General features: G+C 34.3%; 1 protein-coding gene across 5 annotated transcripts in view; it reads left to right on the top strand.

The window, feature by feature from the left end:
* LOC121732022 (transcription factor Sp9) overlaps window positions 1–25,052 on the top strand; it is an 87,166-nt gene that overhangs the window by 46,702 nt on the left and 15,412 nt on the right. For 2 of the 5 annotated variants that reach the window (XM_042121765.1, XM_042121764.1), the window contains exon 2: window positions 1,448–1,495. The exons of 2 other annotated variants lie outside the window; for them this stretch is intronic. In XM_042121765.1, coding sequence (XP_041977699.1) covers window positions 1,448–1,495 — 48 coding nt within the window. Of the gene's footprint in view, window positions 1–1,447; window positions 1,496–11,928; window positions 12,038–25,052 lie in introns of those variants that run through there. One more of the 5 variants, XM_042121768.1, reaches the window with a different exon arrangement.

Raw genomic sequence — 25,052 nt, forward strand, 5'->3', positions numbered from 1 at the left:
ATATGAATCTTCCTTTTAAACCTATCTCTAACTGACTAACTACATCTATCTTTTTTTTTCGAAAGGGTCTAAGCTACTGGTCTGGTTAAGACCAATGACCATGGTAGTTTAATCGTGGCTATAACTAGTCAGTTACTAGTTGGTTTGGAGATAAGCAATGAGGGGGCCTGGCTCCCCTAAAGTCACAAACTACATCTATTTCTATTAGGTACTTTTGAACATTACATATTTTTTATTCATTCTGTATGATAATATTATTTAAAAAAAAATAATTAAATAGTTATTATTTTTAGCAATATTCCGCGAAATAAACTTCCACCTTTAAGTTAATGAGTGAGTGTACGCATAGGCATGCGTGTGGGAGGAGGCATGTGCTGTACGCATGCCTATGCGTACACTCACTCATTTACTTAAAGGTGGAAGTTTATTTCGCGGAATATTGCTAAAAATAATAACAAATTAAATTTTAAGCTATGGATTTCCGCAAAGTAATGCCTGATTCTATTAACTATTTGATAATATTATGTAAAATATCTAACAAAAGAGACAGCTGTGACTGTATGTGAAGATAAAAATGTGAAATTTGTAGCTACTAATAACTCAGATCCGGTGACGGTGGCTGGTTCTATTGAAACTAGGCCCATTACGCAGGAGTAATTTTATAGTGCCCAAGTGTGTGCGCAGTATCCAAGAGCACCATCTATTCTTTTTACTCTCATAACCCAGTGGGATGGAAGACCGACGCGACTGGCGAAAGATCAGGCGCAGGACCTACTTTTTACGTGCCCATCCGATGCATGGATCATCTGACAATTATTTATTTTTTATTTATTTATTTATAACAGGCTACATAGGCCCATAGAATATATACCTTAATGACTAACATACATATAAATTATATACACTTAATAACTACACTTTATCACGATGTTATCGGCGACGTGACGCGCGCTTCATTCTAGAGTCTCCCCCGGAACCTTCGGTAAACCACATCAGTCGGCCAGAATTCCTCCGTTTGATTATGATTGAATTGAAAAAAATTAGGTGATCAGCCTGAATTGTCCTGACCAAACTTGGAAATAACATGTTTCCAACGCGGGAATCGAACTCGTGACCTCCGAGTCTAGAACCACGCTCTGCACCACTGGACCGCGGAGGCATCTGTGTTACTAATAAGTTATCTAGTATCTATCAGTAGATATATATCTACATAAATATATACAGTAGATATATTACATCTTCTGCTAACATTTTTAATGCAAAAGTTTTATTAGGAGTTTATCTTTTTAATAGCTTTTTTTTAACTGCCTAACGTCAAATATTAATTTGCATTTAATTTTTCCTTTTTTAATTTAATTATATCATGTCACTTTACTAAGTAGATATAAAGAAATACTTCTTTGTTTACATAATTGGTGTATAATTTTATGTCTTCTTTGGTTTCCAGGTTAGTATCGACCCAGTGTCTCCGGATCACAAGGACATGAAGATCTTAGTAAGTACTAACGTTTATTACGGTTCATACCTAACACCTTTAGTACTCGCTAATCGCCTTGTTGATTTCACAACTAACAAACAATATATTATGTATAATTTGTTAGCTGTACTATGAACGGCTTATGAATATTTTATGTACGGTTTAACAATAATAATATAATATTATTACTAACTAATAAAATGATCCACGCTGTTTACACAGACGTTATAACTCAGAATTCAGATTCCTAGATACTGCCTACTTAAGTAGCTGAATAATGTTTTACCATTTTATGTTTTTAATAAAATTGAAAACACTATTGAAAGTGCTGATCTTTTTCTGATTATATTGATTTGATTATTATGATTGAGGCTAATAAGCCACATCTTAGGTATGCAGTTTAAACGGTAAACCGTTTGCCACATATTAAATTGCCCTATTTCTGAGGTTTTTTGATCGAAATTTATTTATCCAATAACGCTTTTAAAATTTTAACCAATCAGCAACGTTGTTGATATGTATAGATTATCTCCTGTCAAAAAACTCAGAAAACAGGCATGAGTTGCTTTGAAATATAAACCAGGCCACGTCAACGCTATCCTAATTCCTACCCCAGTAGGGTTAGATTTTTTTTTAAATTAATTATAGTCAGAAATTTTTTTTGCACCAGTGTTCAGAGGAGGTCACAAATAGCTTAAATTCGAAAACTCGACCAGCCTCGACGTGTGCGTTAGCCGCCATATTGGTTTGAAGGTCCAATCTTTTTTTAGCTATATCTCCTTTATTTTTTATTTTTTCAAGAAAATGATAAGGATCAAATTTATCGAAAATTTGATTTTCTACAACTTTAATCCTTATAATTTTTATTGTAAAATCAATATTTAAGGAAATAACTGCAAAAAACAAGTCAAAGTATAATTTCGACCTGTTCGACCTGTACCTATCGCGATTATTGTCAAATACAGAAAAAAAAACAGAAATAAACTTGTACCTCTTTACATTAACCACAATTAAAATTAAGAATTCGCTGTCTGTCCGGTAGGGACTCGCTGATAGGTAGAGACTTGAAATTTTCAGATATTATGTATTTTGTTTCCCTCTATAACAACAAATACTAAAAAACATATTATATTTAATATTTGATGGGGCTTCCATATAACAAACAGGATTTTAGTCGCCTTTTTTGCTTTTTATCAAAAAAAGCAGCACTAAGACAATTAAAATATGCATAAAATATTTGATTGTATTTGTACTTTAATAATTAATAATAAAATTAAAATATAATAAATATTTAGGGGGGCACAAAAAGCACAAATTTTTGTCTATCTTTGCCTTATAATGGTACGGAACCCACTATAATAATTATAAAATAAAGAAATCTATTGATACATTTACTGAATGTTGATTTAAATTACAAAATAAGTTGAAGGCTTGGCTTGAATGTGATCTGAAATTTTTTTACGACAGAAGTATTAAAGCTATGCAATATTTTGCTTGGCTCTTTTTACATTTTATGTTTTGGTGGGATTTCATTTCTTCTTTGTTTTTTTTTTCGGGACCGGGACACGGGACTAATATTATTAATAAGTCTTCGCTGTCTGTCCGTTGGCCATCCGTAGGTATGTCACCAGGCTCGAGAGCCGCAATAGGCTCTATATAGTTGCAATTTTCACAAATTATGTATTTCTGGTGTCGTTATAAAAGCTAAATGTCCAATTAAAATAAAATAAATTATTAATAGGGGGCCTCATACAACAAACACGATTTTTTCCCCTTTTTTGCTCTATATCCATAATGGTAACAGTAAGATCTTTGAAAATTTCAGAAAATACTTAACTGTGTTTTTACTTTAATATTTAATAATAAAAATTAAATAAACTTATTATTTAAGGGGGGCTCCCATACAAATTTACGGTACGGAACCCTATGTACGCCAGTCCGACTCGCACTTGGCCGTTTTCATAAATTTTCCTTTCATTGTAAATAAAGATCTATCCACCCGGATAGATCTTTATTTACAATGAAAGGAAAATTTGGTACCCACCAAATTTCAAGGTTCTAAGTCTGCTAGAAGTACCTTAGAATTTTGATGATCTGTCAGTCAGTGAGTGACAAAATGTAGTAACTTTGACCATCTGTTACTATTAAAATATTTATCGAAATTTCATGCAATTTGGAGGTTAAGCTAGTCTTAATACTTGCTCCTAGTGAACGAAATTCTAAATCCCTAGCTTTGTTAACATCGAAGATAAAGGGGGTGTGAAAAAGCCGCAAACCCTTCGAGAAAAGTATGGTACGGCCGTGCCTTTGCTAAAAAGCTTGGCTGGGGCACTGCCGGGCCCCCAGATTAAATAAAGATGTAGCATTTAATTAAATTGGATACACGCCTTTAAGTAAATTGGAGTGTTAAACTCAAAAAATATGTGTAATCCCTAGCAAACTCATTTTAAAACGATACCCCAAAATATTTTCCCATCAATTTTTACACTTTCTATTCGCCATAAAGAAAATTGTTTTTTTTTTTTTTTTATTCAATCGCTACAGACAATGCGACATTGTCGCGGTGTCACGATCGTCGGAAATGATCGGAACGAATACCGGGTATTGGTGAAATCGGTAATTTGTGATCATAATATCTATATTTGATGCTATTGTACTGAGGTGCGAATTGATTTGATACGGCTAGCGCGTGCCTGAGTATACTTCGTTTCAATTATTTCGATCCAAATATGCTCAGAATATAATGCTACTAATTTAAATGTTACATTTAACCCGTGCAGTAACAGCATTAATTTGGTCCAGTTTGGATTCAATTTTTTATGCGACTTAAGACTACTACAATGCAACAGAAACTTTGAAAGAGATACCAATTAACAAATTAGATATGTAATGACACAACAAAATAATCGACAAAATTCAAAGTTACTTTTATATTAACAAGAATTATCTTGGTACAGCAAGAAGCTAGGAAATTCCATAGAGTTTTCTATAGGCTTATTCTTATTCTATATTATGAGTGTATAGAAAATATGTCACCAAAGTGGTCACATAGTGTGCATACGCCCTTAGGCCATGCGCCCGCGACGTCGTACGAAACATTCTTCACTTAAACTAGTAATGACAGTTATTTTTTACTTACACTTTGATTACTGTTATTGTACTGCTATTGTATCAAATGATATCAACGTGGGTTAAGGTGCTTTTATGATGACGTGTTTTTACTCCAATTGCCTTCGCTCTCTTTCTATTCTCTCTAGTGTGACGTAGCTCTATCTTTTTTCTAATGTGTGAATTTTCTATTTCTGAACTTATTATTCCTCTCCTTTACCTCTAGGTTGCTCTGAAAAGACCTCCAATTAAAGCTTTGTGTTACTCTGTTTTGCACATTTGAATAACTCCGGCCTTCTAAATTCTCCATTGTTCTAAACCATTTTTCTAAGAACTCGTTCATTTCTACAAGTTTTTCTCTAAGTTAGGCCAAGCTTACCACCATGATTGTAAAGCAGTCTATAGCATACACAATTGACGTCGATAATAGGCAATCTATACCAATCTGCCTCTCTACACGTTTGTAATAGGTCCTTCATTGGCCAACCTGGTGGGACCGCATAAGAATGGTGACAACGTCCTTTCTTTGATACCTTATGGACTTTCTCTCTTTCTTTCACGATTATAAAGAAGCAAACTTCTTTATAATTGAGAAAGATAGAGAGAGATTCATTCAAAAATGGACTAATTACTTGTTCCTTGAAAATTGTTAAATTATTTTTATGCAAGACATGGCGTGAAAGTAAAGTATGAAAATTGCTAATTTATAACATTATAGATGCCAGTTACAGCCGTTAATCAAGCCATAAATAGTTATTACATCCGATATACTTTTAGAAAGCGTATTAAAATGGTTTTCCATAAAAATGTACTTAAACAAAATGGGTTTATTTATCCTGGCTCATTTAGTATTGAAGGTTGTCCTGTAATGGATATTTTAATAACGGCATTGAAATTATCGGCGATATGACCACAGTTTAACGTGGAGTTATTTTGTAGAACATTCATGGTAGAGTTGTAGAGTATGGCGTAAAGTACACTCGACCGAAAATATGGTAGAGTTATGATATTGGTATGTTGTATTTGTTGTATTCCTTTTTTTTATGAAATAAGGGGGCAAACGAGGAAACGGGTCACCTGATGGAAATCAACTTCCGTCGCCCATGGATAGTCGCAGCATCAGGAGAGCTGCAGGTGCGTTACCGGCCTTTTAAGAGGGAATAGGGTATTAGGGGAGGGTAGGGAAGGGAATAGGGTAGGGGATTGGGTCTCCGGTAAACTCACTCACTCGGCGAAACACAGCGCAAGCGCTGTTTCACGCCGGTTTTCTGTGAGAACGTGGTATTTCTCCGGATATATTTTTTTTTATAAAGGAACCTTAAAAAGGGGATTTTTTTCTCTTTTTTATTGTCTTTGTTATCACATTTTGCTAACGCGGACGAAGTCGCGGGCAACAGCTAGTCACGAATAAAATGCTCTTTCAGCGCTGTTTCTTTCACAATTACCTCAACATAAAAGACACATTAAATCCCTCGTATTTTCACTGTATTTTGTTTTTTTTAAGCGGCCACTTTTTACGGGACCTCTTGTTCCCCCTTCAAGAAGAAGAGACAATTATTTGCATGAATTTAACTTTTTACATCAAAAAAATAATACTTTAACTTATTATTTATTACCATTTTTAACTTTACATTACATTTTATCTTGTTACACTCTGCATATTATGCATATTTTTTCCTACTGCCTAAACTAAAATTAACCAACAGAATCATTTAAGAACCATGAATAGGTTTAAGGATTCGAGAGAGAGAGGTTTCGATTAAACTGTACTCTCTCTCTTGAATCCTCCGAGGTATCAAAGACTAAGCTGCTTGTGCTGCTTATGAAATACTGAAGAAAACATGATGAAAAACATTACACGAAGAACCCATAAGCAGCTTAGTATTTGATACCTCGGAGGATTCGAGAGAGAGAGGTTTCGATTGAACTATACAGTTTAATTTTCATCATGTTTTCTCCAGCATTTCATAGAATATTTAGTAAATAAAAATCAACCACCCCGCATAGTATTTCACAAAACTTTAAGGAAAAAAATTCTTGATAATTAATTAACTTTATACAACAAAATATTCTACAACCAATCTTGTCACAAATTCTTCTAGTCCACTCCACTGACTGTACGTGGTCATACTTCAAACCATTAAATGTAAAGTGCCGGAGGTAGTATTGTTGGCCAACAGCTGGTCGCCGCATAAAATAACCATTTGTATAGAAAACCATCCAGCGACATACACGCTGTATTGAGACATTGTTCGTACTTTGTACTTTGTACCACACAGGATCTTCGAACGAAAAATTCGTTAAAAATTGTCCAAATGTTGCGTATGACGTAAAAGCTATTCTCATAATTAAAAATAATTGCGTGATGAGTACAGCTGTAATAAAAAAAAGAAATTTGTTTCTTTTTTTTATGAAAAAAGGGGGCAAACGAGCAAACGGGTCACCTGATGGAAAGCAACTTCCGTCGCCCATGGACACTCGCAGCATCAGAAGAGCTGCAGGTGCGTTGACGGCCTTTTAAGCGGGAATAGGGTAATAGGGGAGTGTAGGGATGGGAAGGGAAGGGAATAGGGGAGGGTAGGGAAGGGAATAGGGTGGAGGATTGGGCCTCCGGTAAACTCACTAACTCGGCGAAACACAGCGCAAGCGCTGTTTCACGCCGGTTTTTTGTGAGAACGTGGTATTTGTCCGGTCGAGCCGGCCCATTCGTGCCGAAGCATGGCTCTCCCACGTCTAACACGTATCCCACGTCTTTATTTTATATTAATATATTATTATAATAATAATACTACTTAATCTCGAAAAATTTTCACTACACAGCTCAGCCAATATGGATCATTTTAAAGAATTGACAGTACGTAATGTTGTCAATAAAATATTTTATGAGTATAATGCCATAGCAGCTATTTATCTACTTAGGACTAGTAAAGCTTGGAGGCTAATAAAAGTATGACTTTCAATGTTTTAATATTTAATACCTTTTATTCGTGAATTGTTTTTGAAAACATAATAGCAAAATTTTTATAGAAATTGATTGTAAGTATAATATATATATATATATATATATATATATATATATATATATATATATATATATATATATATATATATATATATATATATATATATATATATATATATATATATATATATATATATATATATATATATATATATATATATATATATATATCTACAATGAAACGGGAACTCTACATGAAACAGATTTCCTCAGGCAGTCAGTGAAAGCTGGTGAAAAGTGGGCGCACCATTTCCTATTTGTATCGAAACAATAATTTTGTTTATATCTGTTGAATAGATAGGGCACATACAATAGGAGCCGAGGGCTAAGCGCGTGTGGTCTAACTCTATAGTAAATAATACGAATACTATTGTGTTCATTGAATTTAAACTCTAAGATAAAAGAGACAGATATAATATGGTAAATTGTAATTTTTCTGCTGATATTACCTATTGACAATGTTTGCCAAGCTGAATACAGCGTTTTACTGTGTGTAACGCTTGGATAACTTTATGTAATCCTGATCACTAAATACTAATGTTTTTATATTAATTTATAATAATAATATTATGAATTTATTTTAGTAGATAGATAAAAACAAATATACCATAGGTCTGACCAATGACCATAGATTGTCCTGATAAAACAAACCTATGGCAAAATAATTCATCTAGATCTTCATAGTGTTAATAAGGACTTACGGGATATTTCATTTGTGGCTGTGTTATAATTTTTATTTCTAAGCTTAAACTCCTTGAACTTTTCCTTTTTAGGGTTCCGCACCCAAAGGGTAAAAACGGGATCCTATTACTAAGACTTCGTTGTCTATCCGTCTGTCCGTCTGTCTGTCTCCAGGCTGTAACTCAAGAACGGTAATAGCTAGTTCAAACTGTTGCCGCTATAACAACAAACACTAAAAACAAAATACAACAAACGTAATTTTTTTGCCCTTTTTTGCTCTATATAAACAATGGCAACACGTGGGTACTTGCATTTTTCACAAAATCCTTACTTATATGTGTACTTTAATATTTAATACTTAATAATATTAGAATAAAATAGAAAATTAAGGGGGATTCCTGTTAAAAAAACAAAATTTTTGACCTAATTTTGCTCTATAATGGTACGGAACCCTTTCTGCGCGAGTCCGACTCGCACTTGGCCGATTATTTAAATATAATTCGAATGGATCCATATTAAAAATAATACGTTTAATGTGAAAGCAATGAGGAACATTATATTCGATTTGAAAAATAAATGGGACAATTTTATGTCTACTCTCTAACAAGCTGCTTTTAACTTTTCCGAGCACGTATATATCGGAAATTCTTGATGTCGAATTCAGGGCTACCAATCACTGAAATATTTAGTTTACACATACTTTACGGACCTTGACAATCCTGGCTGATAAATTTTAAGCCGTATATTATTATTTAAACATCGCAAAGTGGTACCCTGGATATGGTCCGCATTTTTGTTACTATAATATTTTTATGATACTGAACGACTTTACAGTTTACGTATTTATTGCAGAAACTTTCAGTTGGCAACCCTAAGCTATATGTATGTGTAGGTGAAGACAAAGGAACTTGCACTGATAGGTAGGGGAGTGGGCGTTTTATATCCTGCAGTGATTAATGTGCTCATCCATTCTTGATTTCTTTAATTCCTACAGGAATTGTTTTCTTTTGGCGTTGCACATGTTGGCAATTGTTATACTTCTGGTATAAAGATATCCTTTGAAGTTGTTTGTATAGTAGGCATGTATATTAATAGAGTTCATGAATTAATCGGAAAAAGAAGGAAGAAAGTGTTTGAGAAAAAGGTTTTTAAGTTTTTTTTAATCAAATAAAAGGGCAAACGAGCAAACGGGTCACCTGATGGAAAGCAACTTCCGTCGCCCATGGACACTCGCAGCATCAGAAGAGCTGCAGGTGCGTTGCCGGCCTTTTCAGAGGGAATAGGGTAATAGGGGAGGGTAGGGTAGGGCAGGGAATAGGGTAGGGGATTGGGCCTCCAGTAAACTCACTCACTCGGAGAAACACAGTGCAAGCGCTGTTTCACGTCGGTTTTCTGTGAGAACGTGGTATTTATCCGGTCGATTCGTGCCGAAGCATGGCTCTCCCATATGCTAGAGATCCGTTTCTTTTGATCGACACTTAACAAGATCTTACCTATTCTTGTTGTCCACCATCAAACAGTACATAAGCTGTAAAGCAAAACAAAACTATGTAGCTTTACTGTTGTGTCTATTCCATTGCTGGCTTAAGCGGATAGACGGATAAACGGATAACAGTGATTGCAGCAACAGATAGAGTATAATCGGTCCGGCGTCACTCACTTCCGCTCGTTTCCGCCGGGCATTGGTGTTGACGGCGCCGGCCATGAGTACACTCTATTACCTAGATCACTCTAGTGCACTTAGATAGAAAAAAAAAAGATAAAGATGGCGTACAACCGCTTTAATCTTTAAAAATTATGGCTTTTATTTGAAGTCTGAATTTAATGTTGGCCATGATCAGTCGGCTGGGTAAGACACGTAATTAAATTAGGTCCACCTACGACTGCCTACGACAGCTTCCCTGCCAATAGCTATATCAGCTTAACTCTGTTTTTCCGAAAAATCTTAATTTTTTTTTCTTCTTCTTCATGCGTTTTTTCAGTTTCCAAAAAAATCACCGCTTCAATCTCTCATATCCTGTACAAATGGAATGTTCCCTTAAAAAGTACGAAACATTGGAGTAATTTGATTTTGCACGTCCCGCCCTCACGCAATATTACATCCCAGCGTGAGTTTCGTGTCCAAATTAAAATGTTTATCGCATTAAGAGTTCGCACGGCCCAGGGCCAGGGCCCGCCCTGCGCCCTAACTACCTTCCCTTAATCTACCTATAATGTCTCGCGACTGTCATTTCCTCCGAACGACAGCCCTTCTGGGCCAGCAATAGGGCGTATTATTCTATCGCTCACGGATCTCCCCGATGCGTGTCATGAAACTATTAGCCGCTTAAGCTATTTTAAACCGACGACGGTTCCCTAAGAACTGTTTAGCGGTAAGGGTGCGGAAGGGCGCCATATTTTTTCCAAAGTTTTATACCTTTATGGTTCTGAGTTCAATTATGATTTTTATGGGGTTTTTTGTGATGAGCATTATTTCATTATCTTTAACACCTTGTTGGGAGGAAATGGGGGAAAGGTATTGTGACGAAGAAATGATATTAGTGATGTTATTTGGGGTGAATATTTCTAATGTTCTCGTGTTTAAAAATACGTTACATCCAATTACATAGGAGCATCTGGTATGTTTGGACAACTAGCCTGTACTGGTTTTGAATTATTTAGTAGATGTTTTATTTTTATGTTATGATTGCTGAGCAAAAATAAATTTAATCAATATTAGCTTCGTATTTACCAGATCTATCCTGAGATATTGAAGACATAATAAATTACTTATTAAATTACGATACTGTATTGTATTTCGATGATGTAACTATATTGTTATATCTAGATACATATAAGCCAATTTTAAACTTTCCCAGCGCCCTTTACGCCTATCTAGGTACAATATAATGCCAGCAACTAGCATATTCACTGGTATGCCAGCATTGTATACCAATAATGGATTCTCACATGGCCAATCATCAGCGTCACGCTCGATCAAGCCGATCATTATTCATCATTGTTGCTGGCATTTGCTGGAATAAAGGAGGTTAGTTCTTGTGAGAGAATACTTATGCCAGTAACTGTCTTATTAGAGACGTGTACTGCTTCTGAAATTACCAACTATTATCATTATTGTTGCACACGGTTTTGTATTTTTTGAATTTCTAGGAGAATTTTTCAATGATAAATGGGTTGAAACTGTAGGTTAGATGTTGTCTCTTAATTATTGAAGTTACATTGCTTTTTAATTGAATAAGTAAATTGTTTTGGAAATCCAAAAGTTCATTAAAATATTAGAACTATACTGAATAGCCCCTGTATACTAGGTATGCTAGGTATACTTAGTGTATCTACAAAAAAAGGTAAATCATAGATAAACGTCAAAAAATTACCAAACTAGAAACTTCAACACCTAACTATATTTCCATCACGTCTCAATCTTAACGTGTAAGCTCATCGGCAATTTGAAAGTTTATGCAAATCGAGTCGGATAAAATGGTCGCTCGTGCGATCGATATAGGCTGCGACCTTGTGGGCGGGGCGCGTGGGCGGGGCCTGCGATCCCGCCCACCTCGCCCGCACTCGCTCGAGAGCCAGCCGACGTGGTCGCGCCGCGGGACGCACACGACGTCATGTGAGCGCTCCTTTATGTTGCACATTCCAATTTTATTTGAATATTGAGTTTATGTTGATTTAATATGTGTTTGTGCTAGTGGACAATGATCACCGATATGTATGCGCCGATGCCGGCGTCGAATAAATCTATTGTAAGTGTATTTTATAATACTTTTAGAAATCATCTAAAGTAACTTAGCTTCAATAGTTCATTTTGCATATCTTTATTCAGAAGGTTTATCGTTATAAATAATACATTTTAAAAATCAATATCAACTTAGAGTTTTCCTCTACTCAACCTACTTGGGATTTCCAATCTGCAACAGGATTTGAATTATTTAAATTATTTTACGTACAAATTTTAGCCACGCCCAGCTGAATAAAAAATATCAATAAATTATAGTTACAAAGATAAACTTATTCTTATTGGATATAGGAACAGATTTAGCCAATAACTCGGACTCTACAAGTTATCTTTGATAATATTATTTTACTCAAAAAGTATTAATATTATTTACATAGTACCTTTTAAGATAACAGTGATTTGATATAAAATACATACAAGTATAACCTACAACCCATAAAAAATTGTTAGGGTAATGTGAAATTATAGCGGATGTGAAAATGTGACTTGATTGTGATTATATTGTAGAGTCATCGCCGTAGCCGACGCTTGGCGTTTAGTTTCTGATTCAACGCTCGTTGCGTGTGATTTGATAATAATAAGTGATTTGTAATTTAAAAAACAGAATGGAATATATAACAGCAGTATTTTCACACTAGAGGGAGTACTAGAACAGCACCAGACAGTAAACAGAAAGTTGATCGACGTTTGGACGTTTGACAACATTTCTGCCAATATTCTGATCCGACTTTACAACATGTCGAATTTTGGCCGGATTATTTACTATATGTGCGTAAGAAATACATCATATTACATATTATACGTAATTAATGATAACAGTAAATAAACCATATTTTATAACATCTGTTTAATAAAACTTCAATGCTTAGTTACGCTAACTATTAAAATATTCTAATCAGTAATCTATAATAATATTAGTGGCAGTTTCTACCCATAAAATTATGGAACTTTTTTATTCACTGTCTACTCTACATTTCAAAACATAATACAGTTACAGCTTAACAATTTTGAACGGTTAAAAGAGTGACAGTAACTAAAAGAAGCAAGAAGAAAAAAAAATGTTCCTCAATAATTGTAATTTACCTCTATTTTTTCTCTCTCGTACTCTTTTTACTTAGCTCTACATAATATATGTATGCAAACTCTACTAAGCAATGTATACAGTATAGATAGTAAATACAATGTATGATTTGAACAGAACAATAAGGTATTGTATCGATTGATTTAATATTAAAATTATCTTTCAATACACCATTTACAATCGTTACGTCATATCGACTCAACAATGGACTTTACTGCTGATAATAATAGATATGCTTATTATAATATAATGTTGTGACTATTTAAGACTGCGTTCTAAACGAAAACAGATTAAGTATTTGTGAAAGTTTCAAAGTCCGACAATTAAACAGCTAAGTATTGTGATAAACATTGTATCGTTAATTTTCATTCATGTGAGTCAGTGAAGGATAAAGTCTCGCTAGCGTTAAATAAGCCGCAAAGTGGCATAAAAATTAAGTGTCTTACTGTAGTATGTATGTATAGTAAATCCATAAGGAGTATTTTGACAACTTTGTGAATATAATCGTGTCTACACGATTTTTGCAATACTCTTATTTTTTAACGTAAACAAAACCTAGATGTTCTATGATGGTTCTTCATTAGTTTAAAACGCGTCTTATATTTCACAAAGTGCCTACATCTATTAATCATTATAGAACTCTACATTTTATATGACATTCGTTTTATTGATTGATAATTTGAATGTTGACAAAATCAATAAACAGTTATTCACAGCGCTCTACCCGGGCAGCTTTGTGCGTGTCTAATAGATTTTTTGGCCCATTCATGGCGCGCAGCGTGGCGCCCTGAATGGCCATTGTGGCTCTACCCGACGCGGTCGGCCAACTTTTATTTTTTTCATACCACTAAATGGCTGTTGTAGAGATTAAGGTGCTTTTGTCACGAGTGCCGTGGCGAAATCGACAAATCCGATTTTCAAAATGTAGAGTTGTTTTCAAGACGCTATTCGCTGACACAAAAGAGTTGAGATCTGTCAGTTTAGATAACTTTTGTTGGCGAGGATTAGGCACTTAAGTGACGTTGACAGTTATTTTAAATTGGTCAGTTTTTGCCACGATCCTTTTATTTTATTTGCGTAACTTTTGTGACAGTTTTGTAGAGTACTTGTGGATTTATACTGTTAAAATGTTTTGTTTAGGATTTAAGCTTCTCAGTCCTCATATTTTAAATACTATATTATCTGAGATTAAAATAACGGTTTCTTGATTAGGAATAATGGAATTCTACCGTAACTGTATACTGTATAGTCACATTACAAAAATCTGAAGCGCGCAGTAGGTACTTACCTACTAATGTTATGGCAACGGTTATATAAACTCTATTTTGCAAGGTTTGCTTGCAACTTATAAGGTCGCAATAAGCAATATGCCTGTCAACCAAATACCTAGGTTTAAAAAATGTTTTGAATACCACATCATTTAATATCATACTGGCTGTAAAAAAAGAGCAGACGGCTGATTCGAAATTGAAACTGATTCTAAATTTAAACATTTGTCACATTAACCAATTATGGAAAAAATAAATCTGTTGCATACGGTAGCGACGGCACCCCGCCATATATCTTTTTTATCGTCTTGTTTAACCCGTTCGTTGACAAAAGGTATTTAAATGAAGCTGTCCAGGAAATTATATTTACTGCGTGAAACGACATACCATCCAACCATTAAATAGTCTTCGGCTGCTATTTCAGTGTTCAGTTTATTTTTGATACATAATTCTTGTCAACGGATTTGAAAACGCTGTGCTTTCTACGCCCGTTATCTCATTAGTTTTGAGTGTCGAAGACTGTTACGCATCACCCTAATTTATTGATTTATCATCGTATCAAATAAATAAGTAAAAGTAATAGACAAAATCACTATGCAACATTGGCGGAAACATTAGGCATTATTATTATTAACTTTGGTAGACAAATATTATTATGAGCAACTTGTAGAATTAACTTTTATTAATGTCTCTTTTTCCATTTTTATACGCAAAAAAATATTGCACAAAAAAAATATAAAATTATTATTTTCAAAAACTTTCTTGGAAAAAAGTGATTATAAAGTAGAGTCAACAATTTCTCTCTAGTAGATTAAAAATAATAATTTCAAGGAAAATAATATGTTATGTTACATATCACGATTACTTTGCAAGCTAATGATGATTCATTCATTATTTCATTAAGTGTATTATGCTAATGAATAATTACAGTTAATTACGCTTTATTCGCCGCGGAGTTCATTAAATCAGGTTATTTACGTGCTCATCAGTCAGCACTCGGCGTTCGTTTCACGACAAATTTAACAATGCCCGACTGTGTAAAAAGACTAATGACGTGCAAATCTGTCAAGAAGTGCCACGATTTATTGGTCCATGAGAATTATTGTCGCCGAAAGTTAGCTCCTTTAGATGTGACATGTGTTTAGAATAATTATAGGTCTACCAGAATCTGATGGCAAAAAGTAAGAAAAAAAATATACTCTAGCAATACCGGGGTAATTAGAATAAAACATTTTGATCCTTTTTTTCCTTATAGCGGCTTAATTCTGTGTATGAAACATGCAAATATAAAAATTTATCCAATGATCAAGGACATTTTTTTGAAAATCTGCCATCAAAATTTGACATCAGATCCTGGTAGACCTGTAAATACCTATTTGATACATCGTATTGATTTAATAAGTACGCTATATTTCCTACATATTTAATTATGAAATATTTAACAATATTTAACTTTTTACCGACTTCCAAAAAGGAGGAGGTTATACGTTCGGCTGTTTGTATCTTTTAGGTTTTTTTTTTTTTGTATGTTCAACGATAACTCAGCCGTTTGTGATCCGATTTTCAAAATTCTTATTGTGTTGTATAGGGTTTAACTCGAATTTGGTATCATGTTCACGAAAGTGATGATCCGATAATGGGATCCTGGAGGAATCGAGGGGACTCCTTGAAATTTGTATGGAAACATATAGTGATTTCAATTTTTTCTGAAGCATTCAAGATAAATGCTACCAAAAAGTAAGATTTCGCACCAGGTTATACCCTGGATCCGAAGGTACCACACAGAACTTTTGAATCCTTATAGATACAGGTTCGGGGATTTCGGCGTTGCTTAAACAACTGAAAGCATAAGCCAACACATCAATTTATTTTATCATCATCATCAAAATCATAATTATGCCATGGTTCATCACATTATGACCCAATTATTGATGCTTTTCATGATATTTTGCATCGAAGCAGATGTTTTTGATGCTTATTTCGCTGTTTGTGGACCGATTTTCAAAATTCTTGTGTTGTTGTATAGGATATAATCTTGATTTTGTATAATAATTACGAAAGTGGTGAGCTGATGATGGGATCTATGAGCAATCGAGGGAAATCCTTGAAATTTATCAAAAACTCATAGTGGTTAAAATGTTGTTTCTAGTAACTTAAACATATGTTACGAATAAGAGAAAGTTCATACGAAGGTGTCTCTTGGTCCAAAGGCACCGAACAGAACTCCTGAACCTTTAAAGATAAAAGTTTTTAAATTGCAGCATCGCTTAGATAACTGCAAGCATTTGCCACAATTTCGCTTACAGTAACATAATGTGAATAGTTAACATTCGTAGTGGTTATTTACGCATAAAGCCTTATCTTGTAGATAACTAAAAAGAGTGAAATTATTATTTTTAACAAAAAATTAAAACCGACTTCCAAGGTAAAAACAATAATAATATGAACTAAAACGTATTAAATAACTCTTACTCTATAATAGTGCCTTTTTCAGAATTCGTCTAAATCTCAACTATTTCTGTACATACTACAGTCTTCATTACTTTGAAGTCAGTACCAGTCCCTAAAGCTTCAGATATTCTGACATTGACTGAACTCACGATAAAATTAGCTGGTACCGACTTCAAAGTAATGAAGACTGTAGTATGTACAGAAATAGTTGAGATTTAGACGAATTCTGAAAAAGGCACTATTATAGAGTGAGAGTTATTTAATACGTTTTAGTTCATATTATTATTGTTTTTACCTTGGAAGTCGGTTTTAATTTTTTGTTAAAAATAATAATAAAATAATATTATCGTAAAATAAGGATTTTCTGTGTCTCTACATTTCAGAGTAGGCACAGAAAATAATCCTAAAAAAAAATAAGTTGAAACTATACACCAATAAGGAAGGTTTTTTAAACGTATCTTTGTTACTTACAATATAGGCCAATTTGTCGGCAAAACCTAGGTATATGTTCAGACTAGACTGCAGGCATTCTCGAGCGATTTAACGACTAAATGATCAACCTTCCAGCGAGGAAGCTCACTGAAGGATAATTGCAAGAACAATTTTCTAGAAATCGATCGATTAGAAATCTGCTACTATGTAACATTAGAGACGATTATTTTTATGTAATTTAAAACAATTATCTTTCATGTAAACACGAGTGAGAAACAAAGCGAGTTACTAGCACAAAGACGTGACAGATATTCCAGTATTTGAGAAAAATATCTTGGAACAATGTATTTTATGGTCATCAAATAGAAATCACTTCTAGGCCTTTTTCATCAATTGTATTCATTGCGTGCCAGTTACATGGAGGTTGGAATAGAAATTAAGATCTGGAAAGTCTTATTGCTTTAAGAAGCAATATAGGAATCGATGGCTACCTCTTTGCAAATATCGATTGACTGACTTATAGAAATTATGCAGCTTTTAGAAACTAAGGCACATTTCTCTAATATGAAATTATATTTAAGAAAACTTTTTTTTAAAGCGGCTTATTTTTATAAGGACCTCATATTTTTATAACAAATCTAGCTTATAGCTCGCAAGTTACTAGCATTAAAAAGTGGGCATAAACTAATGTAACAACTAACAGGCAAGCTATTAATTTTTCAGCAATTATTTGTTACCGCGTGCGTGAGAGATCGCGAACAATCGCTCTACTTTTTGTCAGTTCTAATTAATTGCTCTACCACGCTTCGTGCAGAAATTATTAATAAAAAATATTTTTTTAGTTAAAAATGTTTTATTTTTTTCTTGAAAAAAGGGCGACTTGTTGACCTTATAAAATAAGCTACATTGTAGAGTTAAGTGTAATATGGTAATTGTTTCATTTTATTGATTTTATAGAGCAATCAATTTTGCTAATCACCCCATTACCTTTTTAATATCGAAATTAATAACCGAAGCGATGATTATGTTGGCACGACAGTTAGAAAAATACATTGTAGTTAATTATGTAACATGTTATGCCCTCTACACATATTCAAATGTTTTGGTTCAAAGTTTCGACATAATATTATGTAGTATCAACCGATTGAATTAGTAAACACTAGCCGCAAATCTCTTATACCTAAATGGGAAAGTGCTTGGAAAGGTTATAAGTTATAACATGTATAACTTAGTATAACCTTTCCAACCTATATATGTATATACTATATACTAAAATACATAAAAATATATAAATAAAAATAAATAAATATGAACATATAAATATAAAAATAAATAAATATATACATAAAAATATAAACTATAAAACCCTTTACATGCTAAAACACATCAACGTCTATATTTTCCTTTTTTGTCCACTATAACTTTTTATATTGAGTTTAAAGTCCCAACTCACAAGACTTAAGGCCATCCCCCGAGCAAACGACCTTGAACATACATTTGACGCGTTGCCAAAATCACACAAAAATCTTTTTTTTTTACTTATCTTAGTTCAAAATTGATCTAAAAAAAATTTAAAACGGGGAATATGTATACTTAATGAAATTATCTATCTATTGTCACAACTCACAGAATACATATTGTCGTGTGTTTCAAATAAACGTACTTAATTTTTAAATACTAGGGAGAAAGTATGCTTCAATTTTAATAAATTGGTATTACTTTGGAAGCTAATATCATGAGTATAATAAACAAAAATAGAAAATTTAAAACGGGGAAAGGAATGTTGATATACTGAAGATTATTGCTGTATTTTTATTATAACTTTTTAGCGTTCAAATTATGAGTTATAAGGCTCTAAATACGGTAAATTACGGAATCGCCGTAGGGGAAGGGCTTTAACTTAAGTTTACTTAATATTTTGTTAACAATGTTATTGAAACATAAGGTGTGTAATGTGTACTTACCTATATTATTGTGAAATGAAGTGCGTGTTAGAAATTAGCATGTGTCGTAAATTGTACAAAGTAACTAAAGTATTCTATAATTAAAAAGTATTTAATTAGGTAACAATGTTTGTACCTACAATTAAATGTTGAAAAGAGTTATACATTTTTTTCGATTTTGGGTCAAGTGTGGTAAGAATATTACAGAATGGTTGTATTATTATTTATTATTATAGTTTGTAAATAATTGCTAGTTACTACATATACATATACTACATATTACTTTAGAATGGGACTTTACTACCTTACATACAAAAGTATGTAGTACAAAATCTTTTTAAGCCGTTAGTTATTTATTTTTCATTTATAGAATAAATAATATTAGCTCATAGATCAGGGTTTTCCAAAAAGATAAAACTGTAGATATTTGTCAATATTGGAATAAGATACTCGATAGGGACTTATTTGTAAGTTTTCTCCTGTTTAGGGCCATTGTAGTGCTCTTAAAAAACAAGTTTTGCAGATAAAAAATATTATTTATTTGCGAAAACAATGAGTTTCGGTCAATTTCACACAATTATGTGAGTCGGTGTAGTGCTATAATAGACTTGGAAACGCGACGCTACAGCGAAAAATGAGTGTTTTCGTTTTTTAAAATTGCTTACTTTCATATTTAGATTGTAACATTATATAATACGCCGAAATAATTAAGTTAAATGCGCAATAACAATTTATCAAAGATATATAATATTAATTATATTTTCTGTATTATCAAGACCTTAAGAAAAACATCAAAAGGTTAGACTTCGCAAAAGCTTTTCTAGAGCCTAAAATATCAAAGTGTTGAAACATCATTTTTTACGATTCATCACACAAAAAACCTTTTGTCTATAAAATTGAACTATTGTCTGAAGAAGCCGAGTATAATACCAATATTGCCGCTTCAAGACCATTACACTTCAAAAATATTTGATTTGATCTTCATTAATGTCATCAAAATGGCCTCAGGCGGCTTCTGTGTGAGAATTCTGCTGGTGTAAATGCTACTTTATGTCTGTGTATTAAGGTCGGAAGTAAAGTGATGGGTATGTGTGAGATTTTGCAACTCACTGCATTAACCCAGCTTGTTAGTTGGTAATGACGACGAGGTGCAAGTCATGAGGCGCCGAACCGGCCGTCATCGCGCCCTTTCAATACCTAATGTCTGAACCTTCAAAGACGCTCGCCTAATTAATACTTATTAAGTGATGCACCGATAAAACCCTGCCGGAAGCTTTGGCGACCCAGAATGGGTTTATTTTGGTTTTTCTCCTGTCAAAAAAGTAGGAGGACTTTGTGTAGGAGATCGTAAGAGTCGTTCAATGGGGTTATGTAAAAAAACTACTTTTTTTTTAGCACAGGGTCAACACCTCTTTCAACTCTCTTTCTCCTCTTTAGCCACTTACATAAAGTAGAAAATAACTACATACATAATATGTTTCTATTGACTAACACTATTAGAAAAGCCACCATAGAAAGAGTTTCTTTCTACGGAAGGACACAGTGTAATCTGTCATTTTGTCTTCTTTTCTAGACTTTGTTTACGATTTTTGTCTACTATGCTGTTTTCATGCTTAAAGGGAAATGTTACGTAACAATTTTCCTGTGTCCAAACCAACACTAAAATAAAATTAGAATTATTTAAACCACTAACATAATATCTGATCTAAGTACTCCTAAACAGTGCGATATCCACTCAAAAGAAACAAGAGTATAATGGAATAATAGCTCACCAGCTAGGGCGTCACTTTGACAATTAATTTGGCACATCGGTCAAGGCACAAAGGAAGAAAGCGGCGCCCTGGGGCGTCTGAGGAGCCCCCGTGGCGTAGCCCCGGCTCTGTTGGGCCAATCTCGCCGCATCTGATATTGATATCGGTGACTGTACATTTTGATACACATCCACACAAATTGAAAGTGTTATAAACGAGAGAATATTGTATTTTATTGTAGAGCGATGCGTTTGTATCAGCAGTCTTCCCATTCCCTACTTATGTTACTCTAAAATTCAGTTGCTAATTGCTATAGCTATAAAAATTGTTCATCGCTTGGAAATCATACTTTTCATGAAAATCCTTTCATGGGATCTAAAGTACCTTCCTGTGCACTAAAATTCATCTAAATCGTTTAAGCGGTATGAGCGCGAAAAAGAAAACATATATATTTTTTAAATGAAATAAGGGGGCAAACGAGCAAACGGGTCAGCTGATGGAAAGCAACTTCCGTCGCCCATGGACACTCGCAGCATCGGAAGAGCTTAATATAGGGGAAGGTAGCGAAGGGAAGGGAAGGGAATAGGGGAGGGTAGGGAAGGGAATAGGGTAGGGGATTGGGCCTCCGGTAAACTCACTCACTCGGCGAAACACAGCGCAAGCGCTGTTTCACGCCGGTTTTCTGTGAGAACGTGGTATTTCTCCGGTCGAGCCGGCCCATTCGCGCCGAAGCATGGCTCTCCCACGTATAAACTTTTCATGAAAACTTATGTCCTTTCATGGGATCTAAAGTACCTTCCTGTGCACTTAAATTCATCTAAATCTTTTTAGGCGGTGTAAGTGCAAAAAAGAAAACATAATGTCAGATTACAGCTGATAGACACTACAACATTCACTATGGATGACTTGTCAATATTCATGGTTACAAATTACTGTGTGACGTCAGAATTTCGCCAGCAACCTTTCATAATAGATTTATATACAATCATATTATTTGCAACAATATCACTTAAGGCCATCCCCCGAGCAAACGACCTTGACCGTACATTTGACGCGTTGTCGAGATCGCACAAAAATCCTATTTTTTACTTATCTTAGTTCAAAATTGATCTAAAAAAATAAATAAAACGGGAAATATTTTAATGAAATTAATTGTCTATCTATTGTCTTGTGTTTCAAATAAACGTAATTTGTAAATACTAGGGAAATGCGTATGCGTAAATTTTAATAAATCGGTATTACTTTGTAAGCTAATGTCATGAGTATAATAAACAAAAATAGAAAATTTAGAACAGGAAAAAGGAATGTTGATATACTGAAGATTATTGCTGTATTTTTATTATAACTTTTTAGCGTTCAAATTATGAGTTTATAAGGCTCTAAATACGGTAAATTACGGAATCTCCGTAGAGGAAGCCGGAAGGGCCTTAAGTGATTACAGCTAAAAGGGTCATTCTGGTATTTGAAACTGCAAAACCAGTGCATCCTATTATGTCCGTCATTAGTGCGATCGGAAATTGCCACTATCAGCCATGTCCGGTTTTTAGCACTAAATGTTCCGGCCGCAATTTGTTATTGTGAAATACTCTTGCTGCCGAGGGGCCATTAACTGCAGAACTTCTTGGATCCGATTCATTATAGTGTTGACTGTTGTTATGAAATACCGCTATATAAATATGCACTATTCCGTTCTTATTTTGAATGAAGTTTTAGTTAACCAAGAAATGTTTTGACTTCGAATGTAACATTTCAAGTACAGAAAGTGAATGTGAACTCAATCTCAAATTAATCATTCTGATTTGCTTGACCAAGACGTCTTTATTTTACTTTAATTAATTTACCTGTACTTGAATGAATACATATATTTTGTAGGCAAACAATAAGCTTAGAAAGCACAAATATTTATTTTTCATAGTGCTGCTTACAGCACTATGAAAAATAAATATTTTAGAAGCTCACTCCTTAGAGTGAGCTTCTAAAATATTTAAAACATATTTTGTTTATTAAGTATCTAACTTTAAAGTGCACTTTCTAAACTTATCTGTTTGCGGAAGTAAACAATACTGACTGAAATGGTCCTAAGAGCTTTCCGACCTCATCATTAGTGAGGGGAGGACCCTCGGTCATATTTTACGGAACCCATGAATACTCTTCACTAGAGGGTTTAAATCGCATCTGCCAATGATGTTTTTGTCAACGTTACGGATGTGATTTGTCAAAATTGTTACAATCGCTGCACGAGTTGGCGGTTTTTATTTTTGTTTGTGATTTCATGTCGATATTATAAATGCGAAAGTGTGTCTGCCGTTAACTCCTTCATGCATAAACCGCAGAGCCAATTTCAATAATAATAATATTGGTATGGCGTAAAATATTATACTATAGGTATAAGTACAGTTCGACAAAGCTGTTTATGAACGTGGCGAGAAAAGGAACTAACGCTTCTATCATACAAAAACGTCATTTTTGACAGTTCTCCTTTACCAGCAGCGCCCATTGACATCATTGACATATTCATTTAAAGCCTTGTCGAACTGTAGAGTATAATATACATAATATAGGTACTATAGTACAGGTTTCCTAGAACATTTTTTTTTATTACTATCAAACAATTTTTTCGTGAGTAGCTTCATTTTGATAAGGCGAACAATAATTTCGTTTGCGAAAATTCTCGAAAGTAACGTAACTTCTCGGTAGCTAACAGAGATAGAAAGGATTTAATATTTTGATTTGATGGTCCTAAAATATGGATTGTTGTATTTGTAGGTCAATGTTATTTTTAAATTATGTAACTGTTAACCTATCAATATACAAAAAATCAGCTGGTTATTGTTCTGTTTTAAAGTTCCGTAGTCAACCAAATTTTGTTGAAGAGAAAACAAAATCCCCATATCTACTAAAATAAACATAAACCGTTAAACGTAAAAACCGCTATCATCAAAACTGTCTTGCTAGTTTAATTTATAATTATCACGTCTCTCACATTTATAAAGTGTTTTTTGTGGGACACAATTACATACATTATGTAAATTTCACAAACGCAAGGCCAATTATCTTGAGTCCTGACAGTGCGCAGGTGCAGCGTGATTGTGGTCAGGCCGGCCTGTTCCCACCACAGTTTAGTCCTATTTCACGTACTGCAAACCTACATGTTGGTTCTACCAATTGTGGTTATAAATTGACCATTCAAATGCCCCTAATAGCTCTATATTGAGCGCTTAGTGGCATTCGCAAGTGGACGTAGATTTTATCTATAATTTTCTATTCATATTTATAAATGCTATAGGTTTTTTGTAATGATCGGTATAGTGCCAGCGGGGATTTAAAAAGTTTCTATGGAGAAATTAGTATAATGTGAGCCAATGACTCAAAAGCCGCTAAGTGAACTTTCTGTCATGTTTTAAAAGTTCTATTTGGAGGTCATGTTAAGTTTTAATCGTATTCCAATTGTTACTGACATGTCAGTCATAGTGTTGTAACGTGTCAGCAGAACGAAATCGATATCTCTCGGGTCGGACACATCGGTGGTCGCGTGGCGGACCGCCCGCCGCGGCCGACGCTGCTATGCTAATTCAATTGTGTTACAGAGCGGATAGCGATACCATCGACTCCGCCCGCATTATCATAATAACGTGCGAGTCACCTCACCGACGCGCCTCGCAGTGTCGACACGCTCGATATCTCGGTGATGTCGATATTTCGCAACGTTGTTTTTAATTTCATTCATCATTAATCGATTCGTCGAAGATGGCGAAAGCAGCTCTCGCCTCTCGCGGCGTACCCACACTTGTCGACAATCACATCTAGCGGGATGCAAATTGAATTATGGGACTTTTTGTGGCCGCTCATTGTTTTACGCCTTTGTTCTCGCCGACGTAAATACGTGACGATGGAGCACTCAGCGCCGAAGATAATCGCTCCGATTGTGCGCCTCGGAAATATCCGTAATGGAAAATTATAGGGTACTATTTATTAGACGTCTAATCCTAGTCATTGTTGTAAATATGGCGCGGCACTCCGATAATTGCAATAAGCGGGCATTAGGCGCCATTTTGCTGAAAACTGAGGTATACTTCCGAGCGCAAACCGCAGTAAC

The sequence above is a fragment of the Aricia agestis genome, chromosome 11 (assembly GCF_905147365.1).
Source record: "Aricia agestis chromosome 11, ilAriAges1.1, whole genome shotgun sequence".
NCBI classification, from domain to species: domain Eukaryota; kingdom Metazoa; phylum Arthropoda; class Insecta; order Lepidoptera; family Lycaenidae; genus Aricia; species Aricia agestis.